The sequence below is a fragment of the Lycorma delicatula genome, chromosome 3 (genome assembly GCF_047948215.1).
Source record: "Lycorma delicatula isolate Av1 chromosome 3, ASM4794821v1, whole genome shotgun sequence".
Taxonomy (NCBI): domain Eukaryota; kingdom Metazoa; phylum Arthropoda; class Insecta; order Hemiptera; family Fulgoridae; genus Lycorma; species Lycorma delicatula.
The window spans coordinates 199,051,000-199,073,895 of NC_134457.1; the positions used below are offsets into that span (position 1 = coordinate 199,051,000).

General features: G+C 29.0%; 2 protein-coding genes across 4 annotated transcripts in view; one reads left to right on the top strand and one right to left on the bottom strand.

Moving 5' to 3' along the window:
* Positions 1-189: 189 nt before the first annotated feature.
* On the bottom strand, positions 190-12,891 carry LOC142321065 (ubiquitin-conjugating enzyme E2 T-like). Its single transcript, XM_075359066.1, has 5 exons — positions 12,721-12,891; positions 7,598-7,667; positions 4,542-4,746; positions 3,337-3,426; positions 190-1,997 (listed from the first exon to the last, which is right to left on the bottom strand). The coding sequence occupies exons 1-5, from the start codon at positions 12,821-12,823 to the stop codon at positions 1,866-1,868; spliced, it is 600 nt and encodes a 199-aa protein (XP_075215181.1). The 5' UTR covers positions 12,824-12,891; the 3' UTR covers positions 190-1,865.
* A 330-nt stretch (positions 12,892-13,221) lies between these two features.
* The window catches only part of LOC142322356 (gamma-tubulin complex component 2-like), a 78,004-nt gene continuing 68,329 nt past the window's right edge, over positions 13,222-22,896 (top strand). Inside the window, exons 1-2 of one of the 3 annotated variants that reach the window (XM_075361344.1) lie at positions 13,222-13,468; positions 19,031-19,255. In XM_075361344.1, the coding sequence (XP_075217459.1) occupies positions 13,416-13,468; positions 19,031-19,255 (278 nt within the window). In that variant the 5' untranslated portion in view covers positions 13,222-13,415. The remainder of the gene's footprint in view (positions 13,469-19,030; positions 19,256-22,896) is intronic. The other 2 variants (XM_075361345.1, XM_075361346.1) reach the window with 2 other exon arrangements.

The following is a 22,896-nucleotide window of genomic DNA, read 5'->3' on the forward strand; positions in this document are numbered from 1 at the left end:
AATAGATGAGTGCATAATGACAAATACAGTTAATTTCTAATTTACCTAATTTTTAATCTAACCTTAATAATGTTTTGGTTTTTTATATAAAACTGTATAACAGCTAATATCAAAATTAAGGAAACTAAACTTATTAAGGGTAAATTTATAATTATAAATATATAATACAAAGAATATTTAGCATTATTTTATATTGTTACAAAACAGTGTTACCATATAACAGATACAACAATATTCATTTTACACAATATACTAAGCATAAAAGTGTACAATATAAATATTTATATCATCTTCATATTCTTGTATTTCCTTGATTTTACTATATCTAGAATGTTGAATTTTAAAGTACAGATACCGGTGTTCATTTGTATTATGTTCAATTTTTTTTTTATTCCTTTGTCATTTTTCTATAAGTTAAAATTTTAATTGATCTCAATCTTAACAATTAATTTTTTTTGTTTAAAGAACTTTCATTTATTTATGTAGGAACTTTTAGTTACTACTATTTATTTTAAAAATAGTTTTAATTTTTATATTCGCTTTTTAAAAAAATTATATAAATTATAAGTGGTTCATGCCTGTGCACGGGTTATACTTAGCAGGTATTATGTTTTCTAATTATTATTGTAATTATTTTTGTCATATTTTTAAGAATTATGTTTTACAAATGAAGTGTGAAGCTTAGCTTAAGAAAATGCTCCAAATTCACAAAAATTTGATATTTTGAAATCAGAGCTAACTCTCCTGAATTTATTCAAGCACAATGTGCTTTTACAATTGAAAGAAGTTTCCTACATACAATGTAAAAACATAAGTACATAACAGGCTTATAAAATAATACACTGGCATAGTTACACTAATGATGCTAGTTAGTACCAAGGTAACACAAGATAATGTGAACAAATCCTAATATACATAAAACAAATTGCACATAAATAAAATTTAATATCACAAAAAGCAGCCAATAAAAATGTTCTTTCAGAATGAAAAGAAAAGCAGTCATGATGCTCATTTATAAAACCATACACACATTATCTGCTTTTGTAAGTATAATAACCAACAGCTGCTTAACAGTATAACACCTAGAACTTAACAGTTGAAATGTAGCAACATACTCAATGCTATATTCCTAAGTATAGAAAATAAAAAAAAATTTAAAATATGGATACAAGGTATCCTTCAGAACAATAAACAAAACCAAACAAATCTTACACAATTAACACCATGTCCTAGAATACATAAAACTGAATTGCTCTGATTGTACCCTGATTTACATTTGTCAAGTGGGATATAGTCATAAAAAAAAAAAATGAACAGTTAATAAATTGTCAACAGTAACATTTACCCACCATCTTAAATTTGGAAATTACAAATCCACCAATGACAAAACCTTGATTTATAAACAAAAAAATTACCATAATCTAACAAGTTTAAACATTTAGAAATTTAAAACACATAATTGTATATTAGGTCAACTGACACTTCTAATAATACAACTTATAACTTCATTCAAAATATATCTACCAAACTGAAAAAAAAAAAAACTGTCTGCAATAACATCAGTTGACACCAGAGTGAGAACAATAATCATTAAATAAGTTGCACTCACACACACACACACATCTGAATCACATGTGACCAAACATCTTAAGATAGTCAATTTACATTTGAACCAGTCGCTACAGATTATTATAAATGTGGATGAAAATCTACATTTATACATTATAATACTTATTACATTTAATTTTTATTTAAATACTGTATACTGTCTCATAATAAAATTAAAAACAACATTACTTTATTATCTCCATAATTCTTAGAATTATATTTACAATAATTAGTGCATTACAAATAATTTAAGCATTTTATTCATATTTTGATCTTTTTTCAACTTTATCTTCCGTATTTATGAATGATTTTCTCTTCAAAGCGTTAGCATTTTCACTCGCCAATGGAATCTCATTTAATGGCATTCTATTCACAGGAAGAAGTATATCCTAAAAATAAAAAAAAGGATTATGAAATAATTTTATATTTTAAATTACCCATTATATAAGCATAATTGTTGCTGAAAATAATCACTTAGCTTCATAAATACACTGACCAAGTAAACAATTTTTTAAATTAAAAAAAATTTAAAACAAGTTATAATTATAAATTTTGAATTAATCTGTAATTATACTTTCCCTTTATGAAATAAAAGTGAATAATTTGGTGGCAAGGCTCTTCAAGGAATCATCCCATGCTATTTTAATCAATAGTGTTTTATACTCTTCCACTTAATATGGTTTATAAGGCACACAAAACTTCTTAAACTCATTAGTTGTCTACAAAAGATTACACTGATAAAACCATTCCAACAGAAAAAAGAATAAAATGTATTTTTTTAAATTTGGAATTAACAATATTTGTAACTTATTAATTCTAAAAAAAATAATTGTTTCAAAGATACATTATTGGTTGGTGCGACTATTTCATAACAAATATTTTGTCCATAAAGAAGTAAAATATAATAATCTGGATCTAGATATCAGTAGTACATCATAAATAATTTTTGCTTACCATTAATGCATGCATGGCAGTATATCATGAGCTGTCTGTATACAATTTGACTGTACTGGCATATTTATCTGCCACAAATACTTATCCCAATAACGAACCAGGTCTACTTACATCATTATTTTAGAAGAAAATTTTCATATAGATTATGAATTTTAATCAAGATAACAAATGATGTACTACCCATAAAAGATTGCAACATATGTTCTGGTCAAGCAGTACAGTACCTGATGGGGTCATGTGTTCTGGTTGTTTACAATCTCTGTACAGCAAGCTTGTATAGGGTTGATGATGACAGACAGTTGCCCATCAGTTTGGTAAATTTTATCTGGTTGGTTAGGAAAAATACAAACCTGGTTATTACAGGCTCTTCTTTTGGCCTTTTAATATTATTGATCTAATAGGATCATAGTGTTACTTGCTGTACAAGTAATACAGATTGCATGATCTCAGTAATTATGTAGTCAAGTGATTTGTTTAATTAATAATCTTTTTAAAATTAAACAAGTTACAGATGTGACTGACATACTTGGATAAATATTTTTATATGTGAAATCAAAAACTAAAAGATAAAGACATAAGAAACCCATCCTTGGCCTGCTAGCAATAGCAATATGATCAATAAATTTCCATTTAGAACTTATGCATCTCATCTTTAGCACAAATATAACTTTTGTCTTTTTATGCATACCAGTTTTATTATTTTCACAGTTAATTAGTTTAATTAGTTACTTAAGCAATTTATTAAACATGATTTAAAAGAAAATTTATACTTACTTTTGTAATGATTTTTTGTGAGGCATGTTTCTGTGTAAAATTTCTTGCTTTGGCTTCAAACACTGACTTATTATACTTAAATTCCTCTGCCTGTAAAATATAAAGTTACAGTAACTAAATGAAAATACTTATGTTAAACTAAAAATAATTTTTAAATAAATTATTCCAGTTTTTTCCTGTATTAATAAACATTCATACCCAATATTATAAAAAAAAATTACTTTAATGTCATTTAGTATAATTTTAAAACTAACTTCTTCTGGGAATTTAAAATTTTGCAAAGTTACAAAAGTGAAACATATTTCATAAATAAAAATATGAAATAGGTTAAACATTTAAGATTTATTTAAATCTTGATGTAGATGCGCACTGTGACTGTTAGTCATCACAAGTAAATATAAACGAATATATTAAAAGTACACACAGAAAATCAAAATTTAAATAAAATTCAAAACTTATGAAGCACTAAAAAAACAATAGCACTGTTTTTTTTTTTAAATGAAAGTGATGAAAATTATTTAAAACTATAAAGTGAACCGTATTTCATAAAATAACATTTTCAAATTTATTTATAATGCCATTTTCTCTAGTAGCCTACACACTGACTGACTGGTGCTGCTTATCATCATAAACTGTTATTGTAGTTTTGTCAAAATGAATGCAGTTTCAGACTAAGATACATAAAACATTTTTAAGTGTCCACGATTATATGGTTGACAAATGTGCCAACCACCTCATAGATACAAATCACAAATATATAAACATTGACAATCTTGATATTTTATATATTCACAAAAAAGGACATTTTAACACTATATTATGAAATGTAACATGATGATACTAAATCAACATAAGTTTTGAAAATTTATTCAACTTTGTTTAATTTGTCATTTAAAACATTTCTAGCAAGCAACTGTAACTGGATTATCAACATGTGACTGGAAGAAATATAATAAACTCAATGATTTGTTTTTTTGGTGGTTTTTTTTTACTACTACAATCTCATGCACACTTTTGTGTGTATTTTAATGAGGAAGATGAGGTGAGTGGAACATTAGATAAAAAAAAAGCCAGAACCTTGCCAAGAATCAAACTAAGTAAAGCTTATCTAGAAACCAGCACACTAATTACTACATTTGATTTGATTGTTTAATTATATTTTTCTATTTTTAATGTTAATGTAAACAGTAAAAACTAAAACTTACAATATCTGGTACTAAAGGATCATCTGGATTTGGATGAGCCAGTAAACTTTGGATGGCAGTGAGAAGTCCTGCAATTGTCAATGTTGGACGCCAAGCACCATTAGGGGGCATCTTAAGAAGATCCATACATATACGACCAACATTATCCACATTTGGATGATAAACTGGGGTGATGAACTCAATCTTTGGGGGTTCAAATGGATACCTTTAAAATGCCAAAAAATAAAATAATTCATAAAACCTGGATAATATTAATTTGTTTTATAATGTGCATTACATTTTACAAGTATATTCTCACAAATGTTGTTCAATACTTAATGAATATTATTACTCAAACAATTGCAGTGGCATAGTAGAGTAATCTTTTCACTATTTCATGGTGTATCATAATACATAATGTCTTTAAGTACGATTATTAAAATGAATAAGTAAGATTTTCTATTAAAAATAAAATAATTACTAAGTCTTTTAATGAAAATACTTATCACTTTTGACCATTTCAGTACTTAAAATTAATATAAGACTTTTATTACTTACACACCTAAATATAAAAAATAATTTAGAAGTTAAGTATGAGGAGTTAAGGTCTCATTTCTTAAAATGTGAGTTTTATTTTTTATAACTGTCAAGGTTATCTGTCACCTTGTTAATATTGCTACATCTTCTCTTGAAAAAAAGGATCAAATTTCTAAAAAAATAAATTGTGGCATTGACTGCTATGGTCATTAGATTCTAATAATGACTACAACTTGCAATGAATCAGCAATGTTGTTTAACTTCAGTGATCTATGAGAATCGTTAATTAAAATAGCTTTGGCTGTTTGCATTTTATTTTGCTTCACACCCCTTAATCTTAAGGACACTACTTCCCAAGATGTACAAGGTGTTGTGTATCCACAAGATTATAAATGGTGTAGTTAGTTTACCATCTTACCTAGAACTACCAAGAAATCAAATGTTACTGTGAATAGTGCAATGTTAAATCATATATAGTATTATAAACTATTAACATCTTTTGGCTTTAAATGATACATCATAACATCTGTTTTCATGTTGAAAATAAGACACAAGATAAAAATAACAAAGTTTTGCTTTTGACAAGCATTTTTACACACAATTAACTGCAAGCTCTGAATATTTTTGAAAGTGAGTAACTCCCTTTTAGTAATGAAAAGATATGTACAAATTTTATTTTAACAAAAATGCAATAACAAATTGATTTTTTTGGTTATTTCATGCATGAATTAGGGTAAACTACTTTGAGCTATTCAACCCTCTGTGACAGTCCTAGCATTTCCTTTTAGTAAACTTTTCTTTTTTATCTTTCTTCCTTCACTATGGAAATTGTGTGTTCCACTATCTTGACTCCATCTGCAGAATCATGTTGGTTATATTACTTTTAGCTGTCAGGACAACCATTCTCTATTGGGGCTCAGTGAATGGCAATTCTGAGGAGCTTCACTAACAAGAGAGATACCTATCAGTAAGAGCTGGGGTGTCTTACTACTAGTACAATCTAATTTACTAATAGCACTATCATATCTGTTGCCGACAGAACAGCACAACCTACACTTCATAAATAACAATTAAAAAAAGCAGTGTGCAATTTTAAATTTTGTATACTTAGACCCCAGCTTTCAATTAAAATTGCAGAGTTTAAGTTTAAATAATTTATTGTATGGATAATATACCCATAAGTATATACAAAAAAAAAACATTGCATCTGTGAATAAAGCACAATACTTATTAATGTTTCCAAAAGTGAATTTCTTTATGCCACAAATACTTTGGTAAATATATTTTCCTTTTAACAATATTTTACATGATCAAATAATTAAATTTTTATTACACGACTATTAATAACATTTATTGTGAGTAAACAGATGTTACCTGTTTTCAATTTCTTTTACCACATTTACTGACCAGTGTTAAGTGGTACATCACAATGTAGGCTACAAACCCACAAATTTAAATTGAAATAAAAATCAAAAAACTTTACAATGCAGTTTTTTACTAAGAAAGTAATCACAATAGCAGTACACTTTAATTTTTTTTCCCTTTTCCTAAAAAGATGATGATACTGACATTACATGTTTTTTTTAAAAACACCAAAGAAAGTGTTATTTTATAAAATTAATAAATAGTAGCTCATTTAACATTTTATTTCATTATTAAGGAACATTGAATTGATATTCTACTGAAATTTTATATGATTTGGAAACTTAATTATTTAGAAAGTACTCATTAGATATTATCAACTGTTGAAGCATAAAAAAAAAGTTACTTTTTTTTAACCTCCAACAATACTCCAAATGAAGTTGCCTCATTGTCTACTATAATCAGTATAAAAAGTCCAACAAAATGTGGCCACATTCAGCCTTACAAATTACACCTTTTCAATGTTTACCATAAGAACTGGCAGTGTAATGAACATTACTAGTCAGAGAAACTGACCAGTTTATTTTGTACCTAACATGTTTTATGTGCATCACAGCCATAAGAAAGACTGAAGCATAGTATAAAGCAATAAATTAATATAACTTTCTCTATCATGAAACAATACATGTGCACCTCTTCTTCTCAATGGAGGAAAATTTTGATTCAGGATATATTAATTTCATGTCGGAAAATTCTCTAGGAGTATGTACTCCTAATCTTACTTTTTTGAGTGTACAAACTTAGGGAAATGAAATATTGTTGTATAATAATCTATTAACTATAGTGTAACAATAATTTTTGAACATAATTAAGGTTTAAAGTAAATTTAAAGATTAGCTACTCAAATCGATTGTTGCAATACAACACACACTTCAGCAACTTTTATTTACTTTGAAAAAATATTTATGACTTATAGTACTATTCTATATACATAAGCTGCATGTATTTCTTAACAAGAAAATACTTATATTAATATAATAATTTTGATATTCCTCAACACTTCCCATTATGAAAGCTGGGTTATATTTAGTTATATTCGTAAAAATTTATGTTAACGTAACGCAATTAACATAATACATTAAGACATAATTTAGTTTTTGTATAAATAAAAAACGTACTTATCAGTTAAATGTATATGCAGTTTAAAAACACCTTGTTCGTAAGGAGTGCCAGGGATACCAGAAACACCTGCAATAAAAAAAATATATATGTATAAATAAACTATATATATATATATATATATATGTTTAACTTACAGGTGCTGAAGTACTGTTCTTGTAAATACAATTTTTGTGTTACTGGATGGTATTATTTTAAATATTTTCTAATTTTGTTGTTTTTACTTTATAAATAGCCAAGTATTTTGCCAAAAGGAAATGTTATTGTATATTTGTAGTAGTTATAAAAATGTAGACCTATTCTCAAGAAGTATAATAATTATGTCAGCAGACAAACGTTAAATGATAAATTAACTAACATTATAATTGTCTGATATATACATAGTTTACATTCTATTGTGACTTTATTGTAAAAATAAACACGACAAGCCAAGTACTATAACTTAGAAAATGAATCACCTTTCTTAGAATCATATCAAGAAACAATACAGCTACATTGTTTGCTACGTGCTCTTTTCAAATCAGCCAGGCCAATGTAAAAATAAAATAATTACCCGTAAGCTTACGTTATTGAATGCTTGAGTATAATCCAGTTAATTAGTTGTAATGCATTTGTTGATCCTGTAAGAGCATTTATACAAATTCCATTTCTTTTTATTCAAGTTTTGAATGAGAAAATCAAATTTTATAATCTGCTATGTATTTTTTTGTTTTATAATTATGAGTGATTTTAAGTCGACCATAAAAAGCAAAACTAAAATGGCAGGCTGGTAAAACGATAAATAGTATGTATGCATTAATAAAACAAGGTGATCAATTTCCAAAGTTGGAAAAAGGTAAACACCTGAGTCACATTAAAAAATGTGAAGAAAGCAGCTGCATTGTGGGGTGTTGCAATCCAAGTCTAGACTGAAAAAAGATAAAAAGCAGTTGCAAGAAAAATTGGCCAAAAATCTGGCAGAGACTTCTTTCTCTAGTCCAATAAAATACAAATCTGTGAAATGCCTCCAACAGAACTAGATGACTTGTGACAAGTAAGTAGATAGACATACTATAAACGAATTTCACAAAATTCACAAACAACTGTTGACGATGAAAAATGTAATGTTAGTGCTTAAAGATGCCGTTGGTTATTCAGTAAATGAAGCGAGTTTTTAGAAAAATAATAAAAGAATTGGGCTTTAGGTGGAGAAAAACTGAAAATAACAGGAAGAGTTTTGATTAGGCGACATGACACAAGGTTTAAGTGTATTCAGTAATTGATTGCTGTAAAAAATTTAGAACCGAATATAGGCCGATTGTGTATCTTGACAAGTCATATATATGTTATCTTCTCACACTACAAATAAATTGTGGTGTAGTGATACAGGTGATACGTTGAAAATTCTTATTTCAGAAAGCAGCACAGTTATTATAGTGCATGCTACAGGAGAAATGGATTTTATACCAAATGTCTTACTAACTTGGCAAGCAAGTTTAAAAAATAGTGATTACAGAGGTCAAATGAAAGTGGAAAACTACTTAAAGGGACAGAAGAGATGTTAATTCCAAACTTTCCTGATAATAATGTGGTAATTTCTGACAACACACCCTATCACAATGTTGGTTTAGAAAAATCACAAATTTCCAATTCAAGAAAAGAAGATATAATAAAGTGGTTCGCACAAGCATTCTGTTCCTCATTCTTCCTTGATGCTGAAACCAGTTGTATAAATTGGTAAAAGCAAACAGAAAAGTTTACTGTCTTATGTTTGACAAATTTTTACAAAAAAAAGGCATGACATTCTTTGACTATCTCCATATGACCCAGATTTAAATCCTATCAAGATGATTTGATCAGAAGGTAAAGGATACATAGCTTATCAAAATGTAACTTTTAATATCAAAGATATTCAAAGGCTATGTAAAAATAAAGTGGCTGACATGAATAAAAAAAATTGAAAGATGTATTGTAATAAAGTTAACAGACGCTGAATATATGCGACAAGAACACATTACTGACAATAGTATGGAATCATTCATTATTTCTTAACAAGATAGTGAAGGTGACAGTGATGATTACAATCACAGTTCTGATGACAGTAACATTGGAAATTCTAATATTTCTTTTAAAGTAGATGGCATTCTCCCTCTTTAATTGAAATAGTTTTATTTCCTTTGAAATTTAAAAATAATTAGTTTCTCCTGTAATTTCCGATTCCATTATTTAGTATACTTGTTATTTTATATTAACTTTTTGAATATGTTTGAAAAATTGCAACACCAGAACTCAATGAAAATAATATATTTTGATTTATGTTATGCCATCTTATGTGTAGGCCTACTATTGTACAATTCTCAGCTTCACACAAGTGCTTCTGTAATTCTTGTCATGTTTATCATTTTGAAAAAATGCATAACATATTTTTTTGTAGAAAATGGTTGGATATTAATTAAAAGTTCTTCATCACTGATCTCTATGTAACGGGATAGGGCATCCTTATGGCGTAAAATACAATTAAGTGTTCAATACTAAAGCATACTCCAGTGCTGCAGAATGAGATGCTGGGAATTAAATAAAACCACTGTACGCTTCCGTGCACTGTTTTATCCCAACTCTTACACTTATCTCTGCGCACGAGCCGTTTCATTTTATTTAATTCTACCACTCATTTAGTGGCGTTAGTTTACGCTTCAAATTTTACCAATTCCAATATATAGGATCCCCTAACCAGTTATATAGAGATCAGTGAAATGATAACTTTAAAAAGTCAATTTTTAACCCAAATAATGCCAAATATTGCTACTGTGATGTCAATATCTGTGGCTATAGCACAATATAGTAAGTTGTAAGGTTTGATTGAACAGCTTATTTTATTCTTAATATCATGTTAACTGTTAGCATTTTATCTATGTAATATTAAAAATTCTAATTTAGTTTTTTTTTTTTTAATTAATGGAAGTCTTGTTAAAAAAATCTTTCTTATTTCTTTGAAAGCAACTATAAATGGCATTTTTTGTTATGTTCAATATAGAGAGTTTTGGGGTATTTTCAGTAAATTGTGAGAATATTATACGGGTCAATCCATTTGAGGTGACCCCCAAGGGTGGTTGCTTGACCAATTCAAAAGAAATTGAAAATTACCCACAAGTTTCCTACATGTCTCAGGACCTTAAAACTATTTTTTGCCTAATTTTTTATTGAGCAGTTTATCTGTGGAGGCCATTTTTGTTACGGTGCGCACACCTATTTTTGTGATTGTAAGGGTTTACAGAAAAAAATCATAACTAAAAACCACCATAAAAAAAATGGCTGCCACAGGTAAACTGCCTAAATAAAAAAATTACAAAAAATTAGTTTTAAGGTCTTGAAACAAGTGGGTAAGTTTCAAGTTTTTTTGAATTGTTCAAGCAACTAGCTTATATTTTTTTGGGACACTTCAAATGGATTGACTCATAAATGAAAATGGTAAGATGATTCACATGGTGTAATCAGAAAAATATGCTGCTACACCAGTAACACACTAATGTATGAGCACCACAAAACATCCCTAATTTTTTTCTTTTCTTGTACATTTTTTTTACACAACTTTAAAAAAGTACTTGATAATTCTAGTTCATACAATTATAAAGAATTAAGTTCAAAAATTAAAATTCAACTAACATTGCCACCATATACCCCAATCAGAAAGAAGCCTCTAAAGGAATTGGATCTTTAAGGCCTTTGGAGGAAAAAATTCCACTTACTATGAAGTGTAAAATTGTTATAATTTAATAATTTTAGATTAAAATTTTATTAGTTGATAGTAAGTAAAAAACACAAATGTTGATTATAAATTCATTTAACAATGTTTGTGATGAATACTGAAGAAAGATACTGGCAATCAACTGAGATTGCAGATAGTGGGAAATTGATAACATCCAAGAGATAAGCTACAAAATAATTTTTATAAACAATTTAAAAATATTTAGTTCATTTTTATAAAAAAAAACCTATACAATACATCATTACAGAATCATCTAGGGAAGTGCAATATTCCCATGAATAAAAGAAATGTCCAACATTGTAAAAAAGATCCATGGGAAAACATGGGGAGAAAAAAAACTTGAGTTTCATCAAAAAAACTCATTATAATCTACAAACATTTCTTTTGAAAGTTAATTTATCTTCATTACATAAAAATCAAAACACTCTTAAATAACATGAAACCTGCAAACACATTGAATTAAAAAAAAAAATTAAACTAACACAACAGATAGAATACAAGTGTTATTCACATAATTAAGGAGTTTGCTTACATTTTTATGACATATAGCAAAGTTTTGTTAATTAGTTCTAAAAAGTGGAATAAAAAACTCCAAAATTTGTAATTAAGGTACTGGAATTACATTTTATTAATTTTTTCCACAAATTTATCACTTAATTTTGTTTACACTCAGAAATTTAAAGGGCAAACAAGATTAATATAAATTATGTTACAAAAAAACTCATTCGTCCTATATATATATATATATAAAATGGATCATCTCCAAAAGGTAAATTTGAAGACTTCTTTATTAAAAATCTGTAAGATAGTTCATGAAGTTAATTTAATAATCTGTTTTAAGCAGTTACATCTTTCTAATTCTGTCACATAACAAAATTAAGAAAAGGCACCTCCTGTATTTAAATTATTTCATGACGGGTCAATTTAAAATTAATTTCTTTGCATAAATGTCATCATTTAATATAAAACAAAGATTACGTAACATAAGTATAATAAATATCTGAAGACATATTGGTTAACCCAGAACCACATTACAACAAATTAACAGAATACACAATGATAAATAAATGTACTTTGTTTATACATAAAATATTATTTTTAAAAAGGTATATTTTGTTTGACAAAAAAAATAATAAAATAAATAATAAGGCCCCCATATAAGTACTCTAGTTTCCAACTGCATAAATTGGCTGATGAATTCAAACTTTTAATTATGATTACTATAAAAATTCAGATATTATGAGAAGTTTATCCACATGGATAATAAACATAAACTATCACAACAATTTTATACAATAATATTTTTAATTAATTTTTATATCTAAGTTTGGCTCATTATAACACAATAGCGAAAATATGGTAAATAAAAATCCTTACATGCTTCCAGACTGTTTAATGAATCATCTTTAAAATTACAAGAAATGCCAAATGGCGGATTAGAGCATATTTTCTGGATTTCTCTTTTCACCCTGTGGTTCATTACTCTGGTTCTAAATGCATATAAGGCTACAAAATAAAAAGTGAAGTACAGTGGTTTACACGACCCTTAAAAACAAAAGCACAACTGATTAGCATAACCTAAAAAAATGGCGCGAAAATATTTCACAGTACCACTTTTAACTAGCAAAACAATTGTGCAGTTATTTTTTTAATTTTCAATTATGACTGAAAACAGGCGAAATTGACACACTGTTTTTCAATATATTATGAAATTAAAGACTAATTAAAATTATGTTATATTAAGTTTCAATATAGTTTCATTTGTTGAATTAATAATTACTGTAAAATTAAAAAAAAGTTTAAATCTTTACAATTACAGCTAGTGGTAAATCAGAAGTACACAGTTATTGATAGCCAGTGATAATTGAAATTTATTTTATAACAGTAACTGAAGTCATAGCTAATAATGAGACTGATTCCTTCTTCTATTATTAAAAATCTTTAATTGATTAAAAACGAGAGTATTAATATTGGCAATTCTTACTTTTGGCGTTGATAGTTTAATGCGCGAGGTAGTGTGACTTTGGTTGCTCGGAATGAATTATTAACATTTTTTAAAATAAACGAATAAAATGAATGAATTTAAAATTCACAAACTGCTTTGTGAATTAATAGAAGCGTGGGAGTAAGTAGGATTTATTTGTTATACTATATTTCATAAATTACTAACGTACTTTATGTTTAAAACGCATTCTAGAAGTAAGGTTATAAACATCTTATTACTTGCTATCACAAACAACTTATGCGAGGGTAGGATTTGATAATTCCTCAGTAAATTTATTTTAGAACAAATTTAAAAAAAATATATATATATATATTCTTACGTTTTCTGACTTCAAGATAATTTGACTATTTTTAGTTTTAATGTTTATGAAAAAAATTGCCATAATTCAGTAATATATATCGATACGATCCTGCATAATACTGTAAATTGCGGTCCTTTAAGGGGTTTTATGCATAATTAGGAATTATTTTTTTCCATGGTGAAATGTATGAAATTACATTTTCACTTTAAATTCTTTATGGGAGATGAATTGAAATTACTTTGAATATGATGAGTTGTTTCTTGCTAATAGGTTATTCTTTTCAGTTCCAAGCATTCTCATGTAATTAAAGATCATCAGTCAGATACATAACTATGATTGAATAATGAGCTGTGTTTACTTGTTTCTTCCTTTTTTTTTGTTTTTCATTTATATTTCATGAAGATGAATATTATTATAACTCATCTTAAGTGAAGATTCTTTTAAACAAAAAATTATTTACTACCAAAATGAATTGAAGATATTTTTAACTTTCTGTTATAATTATTTCTTAGTGCTTGATTGTTATAGTGTATTGATGTTTAGCCACATGCCATTCTGATATTCAGTGTATTTTCCTAAAATGTTTAAGAGAATTAGTTGGAAAACTTAGGATAATAAAGTGCTACCCAAATGCTTACAAAATTAGCCTATTAAATTACCTAAAAAATTATTGACCCCCATTCTCTTCAAATAGTTTCTTTTTGTATGGATAGTGTTATGCCACCATTTTTTCCGTTATTGGAAAGTCTTTTAGAAGTCATTCCTCATCTGGATATACATTACCTCCTGCAATTTAGGCTGGATTTCTTTTAGTGGTCAAACCATTGACCTTATGCTTCAATTTTATCTGATGAATTTAGGTTAGTAGATGCCAAAACATTTTCTCAAAAGTAACTGGTGAGAGGGTGCACTATCAAGATGTACGAACTACGGTTTGCTACACCACATCAGGTGGATGAAACTTTTCATTGTTTCAGCTGGTAGATTAAACATTGTATGCAATGCCATCAAATCAAAAAACAAATCAGCATTAATTTGATATTACTTCAGTAGTGCCTTGCCTCTTCAGTTATGGAGATATGTCTGTTCCACTGCAATGATGACAGCTTCTGGGTCACATCCATAAATCTATGATTTATCACTAGTAATGATGACGGAGATGAAAACTTAAACAGTTAACCCAAACACATGTGGATTAGTTTCAGTTAAATCGTGCAGACTTGAAGATTGTACTGTCTTTATTCAACGGTAAGCAGTCCTAAAATATGTTTCTTCAATGTCATAAATTTTCACTTAACTGTAGAATTGCCATTGAATGACCTAAACAAAATTATAAAGTCACAAAAAACAGAAGTCACTTGGCTAACTGACTAACATGAAATGCACTTTGTACTATCTAGTGCCACACAGTTGTAATACAATCAATACATGTGCTATGTTCAAATTTCTGGAACTTTTACATTATAATACTTTTTTATTATAATACATTATAACTTTTACATTATATAATATGGGGTGGACCAAGATAAACTGAACCCAAAGTAAGTGAAGATTACATGAACTGTAAGACAATATACAGATAAATAAGAAACAAAAACCTGATTACGTGGCTTCCTCTGTCTTATCAGGTACTGCTGGAAATGTTGACTGCCATGATCTAGGGACAATTTAGCCCGATGAATCACATTCAATGCGACGTACCGTAACTCGCTCCACTGGATATTGGTGATGGCATTGTGTATATTTTGTTGCAGTGCGTGAAGAGTTTGTGGATTTATTCTGGTAAACCTTGCCCTTTAGATTGCCCCCCACAAAAAAAAAATATTACAACTGTATAGATCAAACAACCGTGGAGGCCATAGATCCTTTGAGACAGTCCAGTCAGGTGTGAAAACTGAGTGTACTGCTTTCAAGGAAGCATGTGCTGTTGCACCGTCTGCTGGCAATACACAAATCATTCGTCTGACATCAGTTATTCTATAAATGGCAGGAAAATATTGGCAGTCTAACATACTGAGTTCACTGTGTCTGAAGAAAATGGGTCAATGATTCTAATCCCTGACACAGTGCGCCACATTCTATTTTTACATCATGCAGCGGTAGCTTGAATATTTGTCGTGGATTTTGGACAGACCAATATCATGAATTTCACAAATTAATGTAGCCATGGAGATGGAGCCATGCCTCATCCATCATGAAGTAGAGATTTGGATCGAGTAAATCACTTTTGATTTCCTGCAGTAGCCATATGCAATATTGTACACATTTATCATAATCTGTAGGCTTTAGCTCTTGTAAAACCATGATTTTGTATGGCTTCAGGTTCAGGTTCTTTAGGATGCACCGGCGAATATCTTCCTTCTGCGCCTCGGTCCTTTTCACAGGTGGTAGTGATGCTTCTTATTAAGCACAAATCCAGTTCGCTTGAACTTCTTTACTAGCTCATATATGAATAATTGATGGTGGGTCACTGTTGAACTCTGCACAGAATATTTCTTGAACTTTGTTGATCAATCTGCCCTGTGGGTAATATTCCTTGACAATGAATATTCTGACAGCCTTCGTCTGTGGCTTATTCGTACGTGTGTACTGGTGGCTTTATGTCAACTGCATTTCTTCACAGCTAAAGGTTGTGTTCCCCCCTCCTGCACTTTTCCCCTCTTATCAATCAATGTCACTGAGCATCACAGCTCGCTGCATGACATTTGAAATGTTATTGTTTGTTGCTCTGTCAAATACACTAATGCTTTTTGTTTTCTCCTCTCCCATGTCTGGTTCAGTTTATCTTAGGCCACTCGGTTAATATTTCTGCTGTAGTGAAAGCTCTTCGCCCATCTTAGTAATAGTAATGTCATTGTTTTCTGCATTACATTTCTTACTTTTATCAAGATTCAGGTTTCTTACTTTTACATTCATTTTAAATGGCAGTTTTTCATATGAATTTTAATATGAAAAAGCTGTTAAGCTTTTTATGGGGTTATCCAAATTGTAAAGAAAGAAATATAAAATAAATTGTTTTAAAAAGCTTATGTAAAATGTTTTTTTTAGGAATTTTCTAATTTCAAGTTATTAAGTTTCATCAAATTATGGGTTAGTAAATTGTTGATAAAAGATTTTGACTTAGAATTCAAAATTTCAAGTACCGAGATTTTTTTGAGTGCTTTTTTGAATTTTTTGTGAATCTTTGTTTTTACTTTCTCAGATTACCTGTCTTGGTCTTTATATTGAAAGTAACAGGATTGTCTCAGGTGAGATAAGCCTGAGACTGTATATCAGCTGTTGAACTGTATTTGGTTTCAACTACAGTTCATTGCATGAAACATTGTACTGCCTTTTAAGGCTGTATATAGGCTCTATAAGTAACACCATTAATTTGGAATAATTTTTCTTAAATAATCGCTTCTGTTTTCAATTTTGTTTGATCCATTATCCAAATTTTCATCTTGTTCCTAAGTGTGGTTCTTGATCTTTTAAGCTTTGCATGATGATAGCCCTTGTGCAGATAGATAAAACTGTTGTTATAGCAACACATGATTAATAAACCAATTCCAATATGTATACACACACACACACACACACACACACACACACACACACACACACACACATTAGATTTTGCATACTAAAATTATAATAAATCCATTGAGAAGAAAAAGTATAAGTAAGCATATATTCAGTTTGTGCTTTTGTAGGCGATGATTGATGGTCGATCATACCTATTATGAGTTTTATACAAATTCACATACCAGTATCAGAAGACATACCAGTAATACACCCTATTGGCTGATGTTCCTAGTGATGTCACCACTATTTTATTGTATGAGTTAAATGCACTCTGTATATTATGATTAATAAATTCTTACTGTTTTTAATTAAAATTATATGGTGACTGTTTGAGACCTTTTTGAAGTTTCTTTTAATTTTAGTACTAAACTGTGAATGTGAATGATTGCTAAAACTTTTTGATATTTTAGCTGATTACAAAAAATATAATTGATTGCATTTTCTAGAACAGATACAGATGGAAAGATGAGTGAAACATTAAGTCTGTCCAAGAAAAAGGTGAATAAGATTCCGTTAACAAGTTAAAAAAAAAAATGTTATTAAATGTTTACTACACATCCAAATAAATTCTTATCTGTACTGATTGATAGTGGAAGTAGTTCCTAATGTCAGTGATATTAAATAGACAAGAAATAATTTAGAATACAAAGTACTGTGTAATTCAAAACTACATGTCTGTTTCTATTTCCCAAGAAAACTAAACAGCGCAATAAAAGTTGTTAACAGTGTTAATTATTTTGGCAGAATTGCCATTTATAAGAAACTCCACAGATTCTTTTTCCATATCAAGTTGCTAGCTGTTGTTAAAGTTGTTCACAAAGGTTTGTCAGGAAACATGAAAAGTAACTTCACCAGAGATTACTTTTTATAAAAATGCATTAACTTCATTCACTTTATCAAGAATGTACATGACAGAATTGTAACATCGTGGTTTATTGTCATCTTCAGTTGCATGCACTAAATGAAATTTGTATGCATAAAGTTTTATGTATATGTGTAGAACCATCACAATTGTCTATTGCGGTTTCCCATCAAAACTTGCATGACGAGTCGATTTACCTGGACTTCTCTGGCAAGTTCCTCATATTTGATCCACAACTTCATCCAAGACAGGAGGTCTGCCTGTACCTCTTTGTGTACTACATTTCCTGTTCCTTAAACTGCTAATACCAATGTTTAATGAGTCTTTATTAGGAAGATCACAGCCGTTCTCTAAATTAAAATGTCTACAAATAGTAATAACAGATCCACTATCATGAAACCATAGTAAACAAAGTGTTAAACATAATTTAATTTTAATTAAATAAATAGGCTGTAGACTCTATTGTACGTTGTGGGTGTTTGATGAATACTGTAACTGACAGTTTCTCTAAAAGTAAGTAAAATAAATTTAAGTAAAAAAAAAATAAAAACATAAATAAGTGCAAACTGTTGTCTATTAATAATATAAGGCAAATATAGTAACATGTAATAGGTAGTACCATGAATCAGTATCCTCATATAATTTTCAGTTGTCATTGCGCACTTTTTTACTTATCTGTTTTCTTCTCAGGGAATACATTGAGCATATATTGTTAAATAGAAACAATGGCTTAAATATTAAGTGTTAATAAGTAATATATATTTATGAACATTTTAATACGCACTTAATCACTCAGTTTTTAGAAATAAATAAATAACAGTGTTAGCATTTCAGTGTTACCATTTTAATGGATTTTAAAATTTCATAGTTACTGCAAAATGTTTTCCACATATCCCAGGTGAACAACCACTGCTTTACCTTACCTTGTTGTACAACCTGATCCTTTCCATTCCAGAGAATGTCTGAGTGATACAGTCGATCCGCTCCCTTATTACAAGTCTTATGTTAGGTCTACAGTCTCACCAGAAGAATGTCTAGAAAATGTACTACGATACAATAATGATGTGGCTGGAAGGAAACGTGGAGTTACTGAACTTGCTGTCAAACAAATTGTAGAACAGAATAAATGCAGTAATCCAGATAAATTTATTTCTAAATATGAATTCTTAAAAGCAAAAAAGTAAGTAAAGGTTTATTTTTTATTTTATTATTTTGTTATAAATTTATAAATTGTATTTAAGTAACATCAGTTCATATTATGTCATTATGTAAAGACTTAGTGAATGCAACATAGTAGTCCAAAAAAATAAACTGATAAATGGTTATGGAAGTTTAGTAACTAAGAATATGTTTAAGGATCTTTTTATTCAAAGTATTAAAAAAAAAAATTATTTTATTAAAAACAAAGGATAAATAGATTTAAATAATAATAGATTATTTTGCCTGCCCCCTCAATAAAGAAATAAAAGAGTGTTTATGTAGTGCTATTGTTGTGAATTTAAGATGGTGCATTGTGTTGAATGAATCAATAAAAATATTTTTGCCAATTTTGGACATTTTAATTTATTTAAAGTACAGAGTGTACAAATAGATCTTTGAAATTTTAAATATTAATAAAAATTTATAGATAACAGATTTTCAGGTCTTATTTAACAGGTGGGTTTTATTTAAGAATAGTATTCAAAAAGATTTAGAGTGTTCTTGGTTATATAAAAGTGCCTACATAGCACTATAACAGAAACCATAGCCAAAACAAAAGTCTTGCATACTTCACTCAGTGGTAGATATCAATGCTCAAGAGAAGATGCAGTGTGTTGAGTGGTTCATAGAAATGAAATTATTGGATTCAGTGATTCTACATAAGTTTAGAATGTGATGTAAATATCACCACCACCAAGGCCTATTATTTGTTCACAGTATGAAAAGTTTTAAGACCATGGGAAGTGAAAAGTTACAAGGCGTCATTGTTTCTTACGAAAATGTCAAGTAAGTGCAACATATGTTTCTTCATGGTCTACACAAGTCAACGCACAAACAGCACATGAATTAAACATTCCTTGTTCAGCTGTGCATAATATATTAAGGAACCTCACAAACTTCAATTACTGCAGGCAATACTAGAAGAAGACTGGATTGCTCATTTGAATTTTGTTATTGCTATGCATAATCATTTAAAAGATGATGACAATTATATTAATTAAATTGCTGTTTCTGATGAGGCTACTTGTAACTTTTACAAGCTATCATCAACTTTAAGCCCACCACATCCGGGCTACAATTGCTTGTGAATTTCGAAACAACAAATTTTTCTCGAAATTCATTTAGGCATTGATGGCGATATGTTGCCTTGTACTTGGCAAAAGTTAGATTGCAGCCTAGACATTGTATACACTACTAATGGAGCACTTATTGAACGCTTGTGAATTTCATACCAAGAAAAACTTTAAAGTATGATCTATAACTTTTAACAATGGAAGAATCATTACTACGTTAGATCTTTTACAGATGCCCTATATACGAGGTCTGTAAATAAAGTAATAAGATTAGTTTTTTTTTTTTTTGGCAGCCAAAGTGGCAACACTAAAGTTACTAGTAAACATATGATTATATGAACAGCTGATTTATATTAGGTATTAATATTTTTAGTCTATTGTTACATGAGACATGTAGTATGTGACATATCTATGACATGAGACATGTGTATTGTCACATGAGATGTAAACAACCTTTTCGTGAAATAAGTTTTTGTTGAGCATTACAAAAATGAGTGGTACTAATTATGAGCAACGTTGTGCAATCAATTTTTTTCAAAATTGAAAAGGGCATATGGAGATGATGCTCTGTCAGGAGCTCAAGTTTTTAGGTGGTTTAAAGCACTTTCAGATGGCTAGGTATCAGTTGCAGACAATCCACTCTTGGGAAGTCTGTTAATGCCAAAAAGTGACGACAATGTTGAGCAAATCAGATACTTGATACGGCACGACCAATGATTAACTGTCAGAATGATTGCAGAAAAATTGAATTTGAACCATACCACAATCCATCAAATTTTGACAAATGAATTGGACATGAAAAAAATTTGTGCAAAATTTGTCCCAAAAAACCACACTTTTAAACAGAAACACAACAGGGTAGAAGTGTGCCACGATCTTCTACAGTGAATTATAACTGATCCTGATTTTCTAAAAAAATATTATTACCGGTGATGAATTTTGAATATTTGAGTACAACCCAGAAACATAACGCCTGAGCAAGGAGTGGCACACTTCAAACTCACCACGTCACAAAAAAAATAAAAAATGAGCAAATCAAAACCATGCTAATTTGTTTCTTCAATAGTAATGGCATTGTCCATAAGGAGTTTTTGCCTGTAGGACAGACTGTAAATGAATATGTTTTCAAAAAAATTCTTGAAAGACGCTGAAAAGAGCCCACGTGAGACCAGTCATCAAAGACAACTGGATGCCGCATCATGATAATGCACCTTGTCACACTGCACTCTCAATTGGTGTGTTTTTGGAAAGAAAAACATTCCCGTAATTCGTCAACCAGCTTATTCACCTGACTTGAGTCCCTGCAACTTGTTTCTGTTCCCGATTTTAGAAAAACACCTCAAAGGACACCATTTTGGAACAGTAGAAATAAAAAAAATGTAACCAACCATCTGAAGGGTATTCCAGTTTCTGAGTTCCAACACTGCTATGATGAGTGGGAAAACCATTTAAAGCATTGCATATCTTCCCAAGGGAACTATTTTGAAGGTGAGTCCATGTATAATTGGATTGTAAATAACATTTTTTTCTAAACCAGTCTCATTACGTTATTTACACATCTTATATACATTTTATTATTGAACCATATTCCTATTGGAAAATTTTTTAAAAGCATCAGATCTTGTGGCACAAGATTAATTCATATTTATGAATGACCATGGCTAACAGATACTGCTGACTGTTCTCACTCAATGTACAAAATTGATGTACATTTTTTTTTTTTTATTTAGTTTTAAATTTTTTACAAGAGTGCTTTTTTGTGTTATCCAGTCTGTATTTAAGAATAATTTTATGATTTCCAATTGTTTTTTTTTTATTTGCAGCATTTTTAAATACCACATTTTTATTTATTTCAGTTTTTAATTACTAAATGTGACAAATCCTTTGACATCAATTTATTGATTGTATATGCATTAAAATTTATTATGGTTATTACAGTTATTTTTAGTAAACTTTGCTTGAAGTAAAATGGATATTTATGTTTTCTATCTTTGAAAGAATAGAAGATTTAAGTTTTGATTCTAGAGGAAAATGCCAGTGCAGATAAATTGGTTCATTTAATGCAATCAGAATGTGATGGTAACTCCCATACAGATTTTTTCTCGGCAATACCTAATTTCTCTTCACCTTTAAAAGAAACTGTAAGAACAAATTGTGTCAGAACTAGATATATTAGAAACTTTAATAATGTTACTAGTTTTTAAGTACAGTTAAGTTGATATAAGAATTTTTTTAATGAAAATATAATGTATCTATGAAATTATGTAAAAAAAAAGTAGAGGAATAATAATGAATAAATAAATAATCATTTATTCAGGTTTACCTGACGACAGTCTGTTTTTTCTCAGTTGTAATGCAGTGATCCATTTATTTTTGGTTTTTAATAAGTGCAATTTTAAATTATATTCATTATTTTAGCTACTGTTGATTTATTGATTGTTATAAGGTATGTATTTAAGATAGATTAGAAGGCCTATTTTACCCAACAATCACTTAAGCTTTAGGTTGGATTAGGATTACTGGCCACCAATGAAAATATGATAAAATG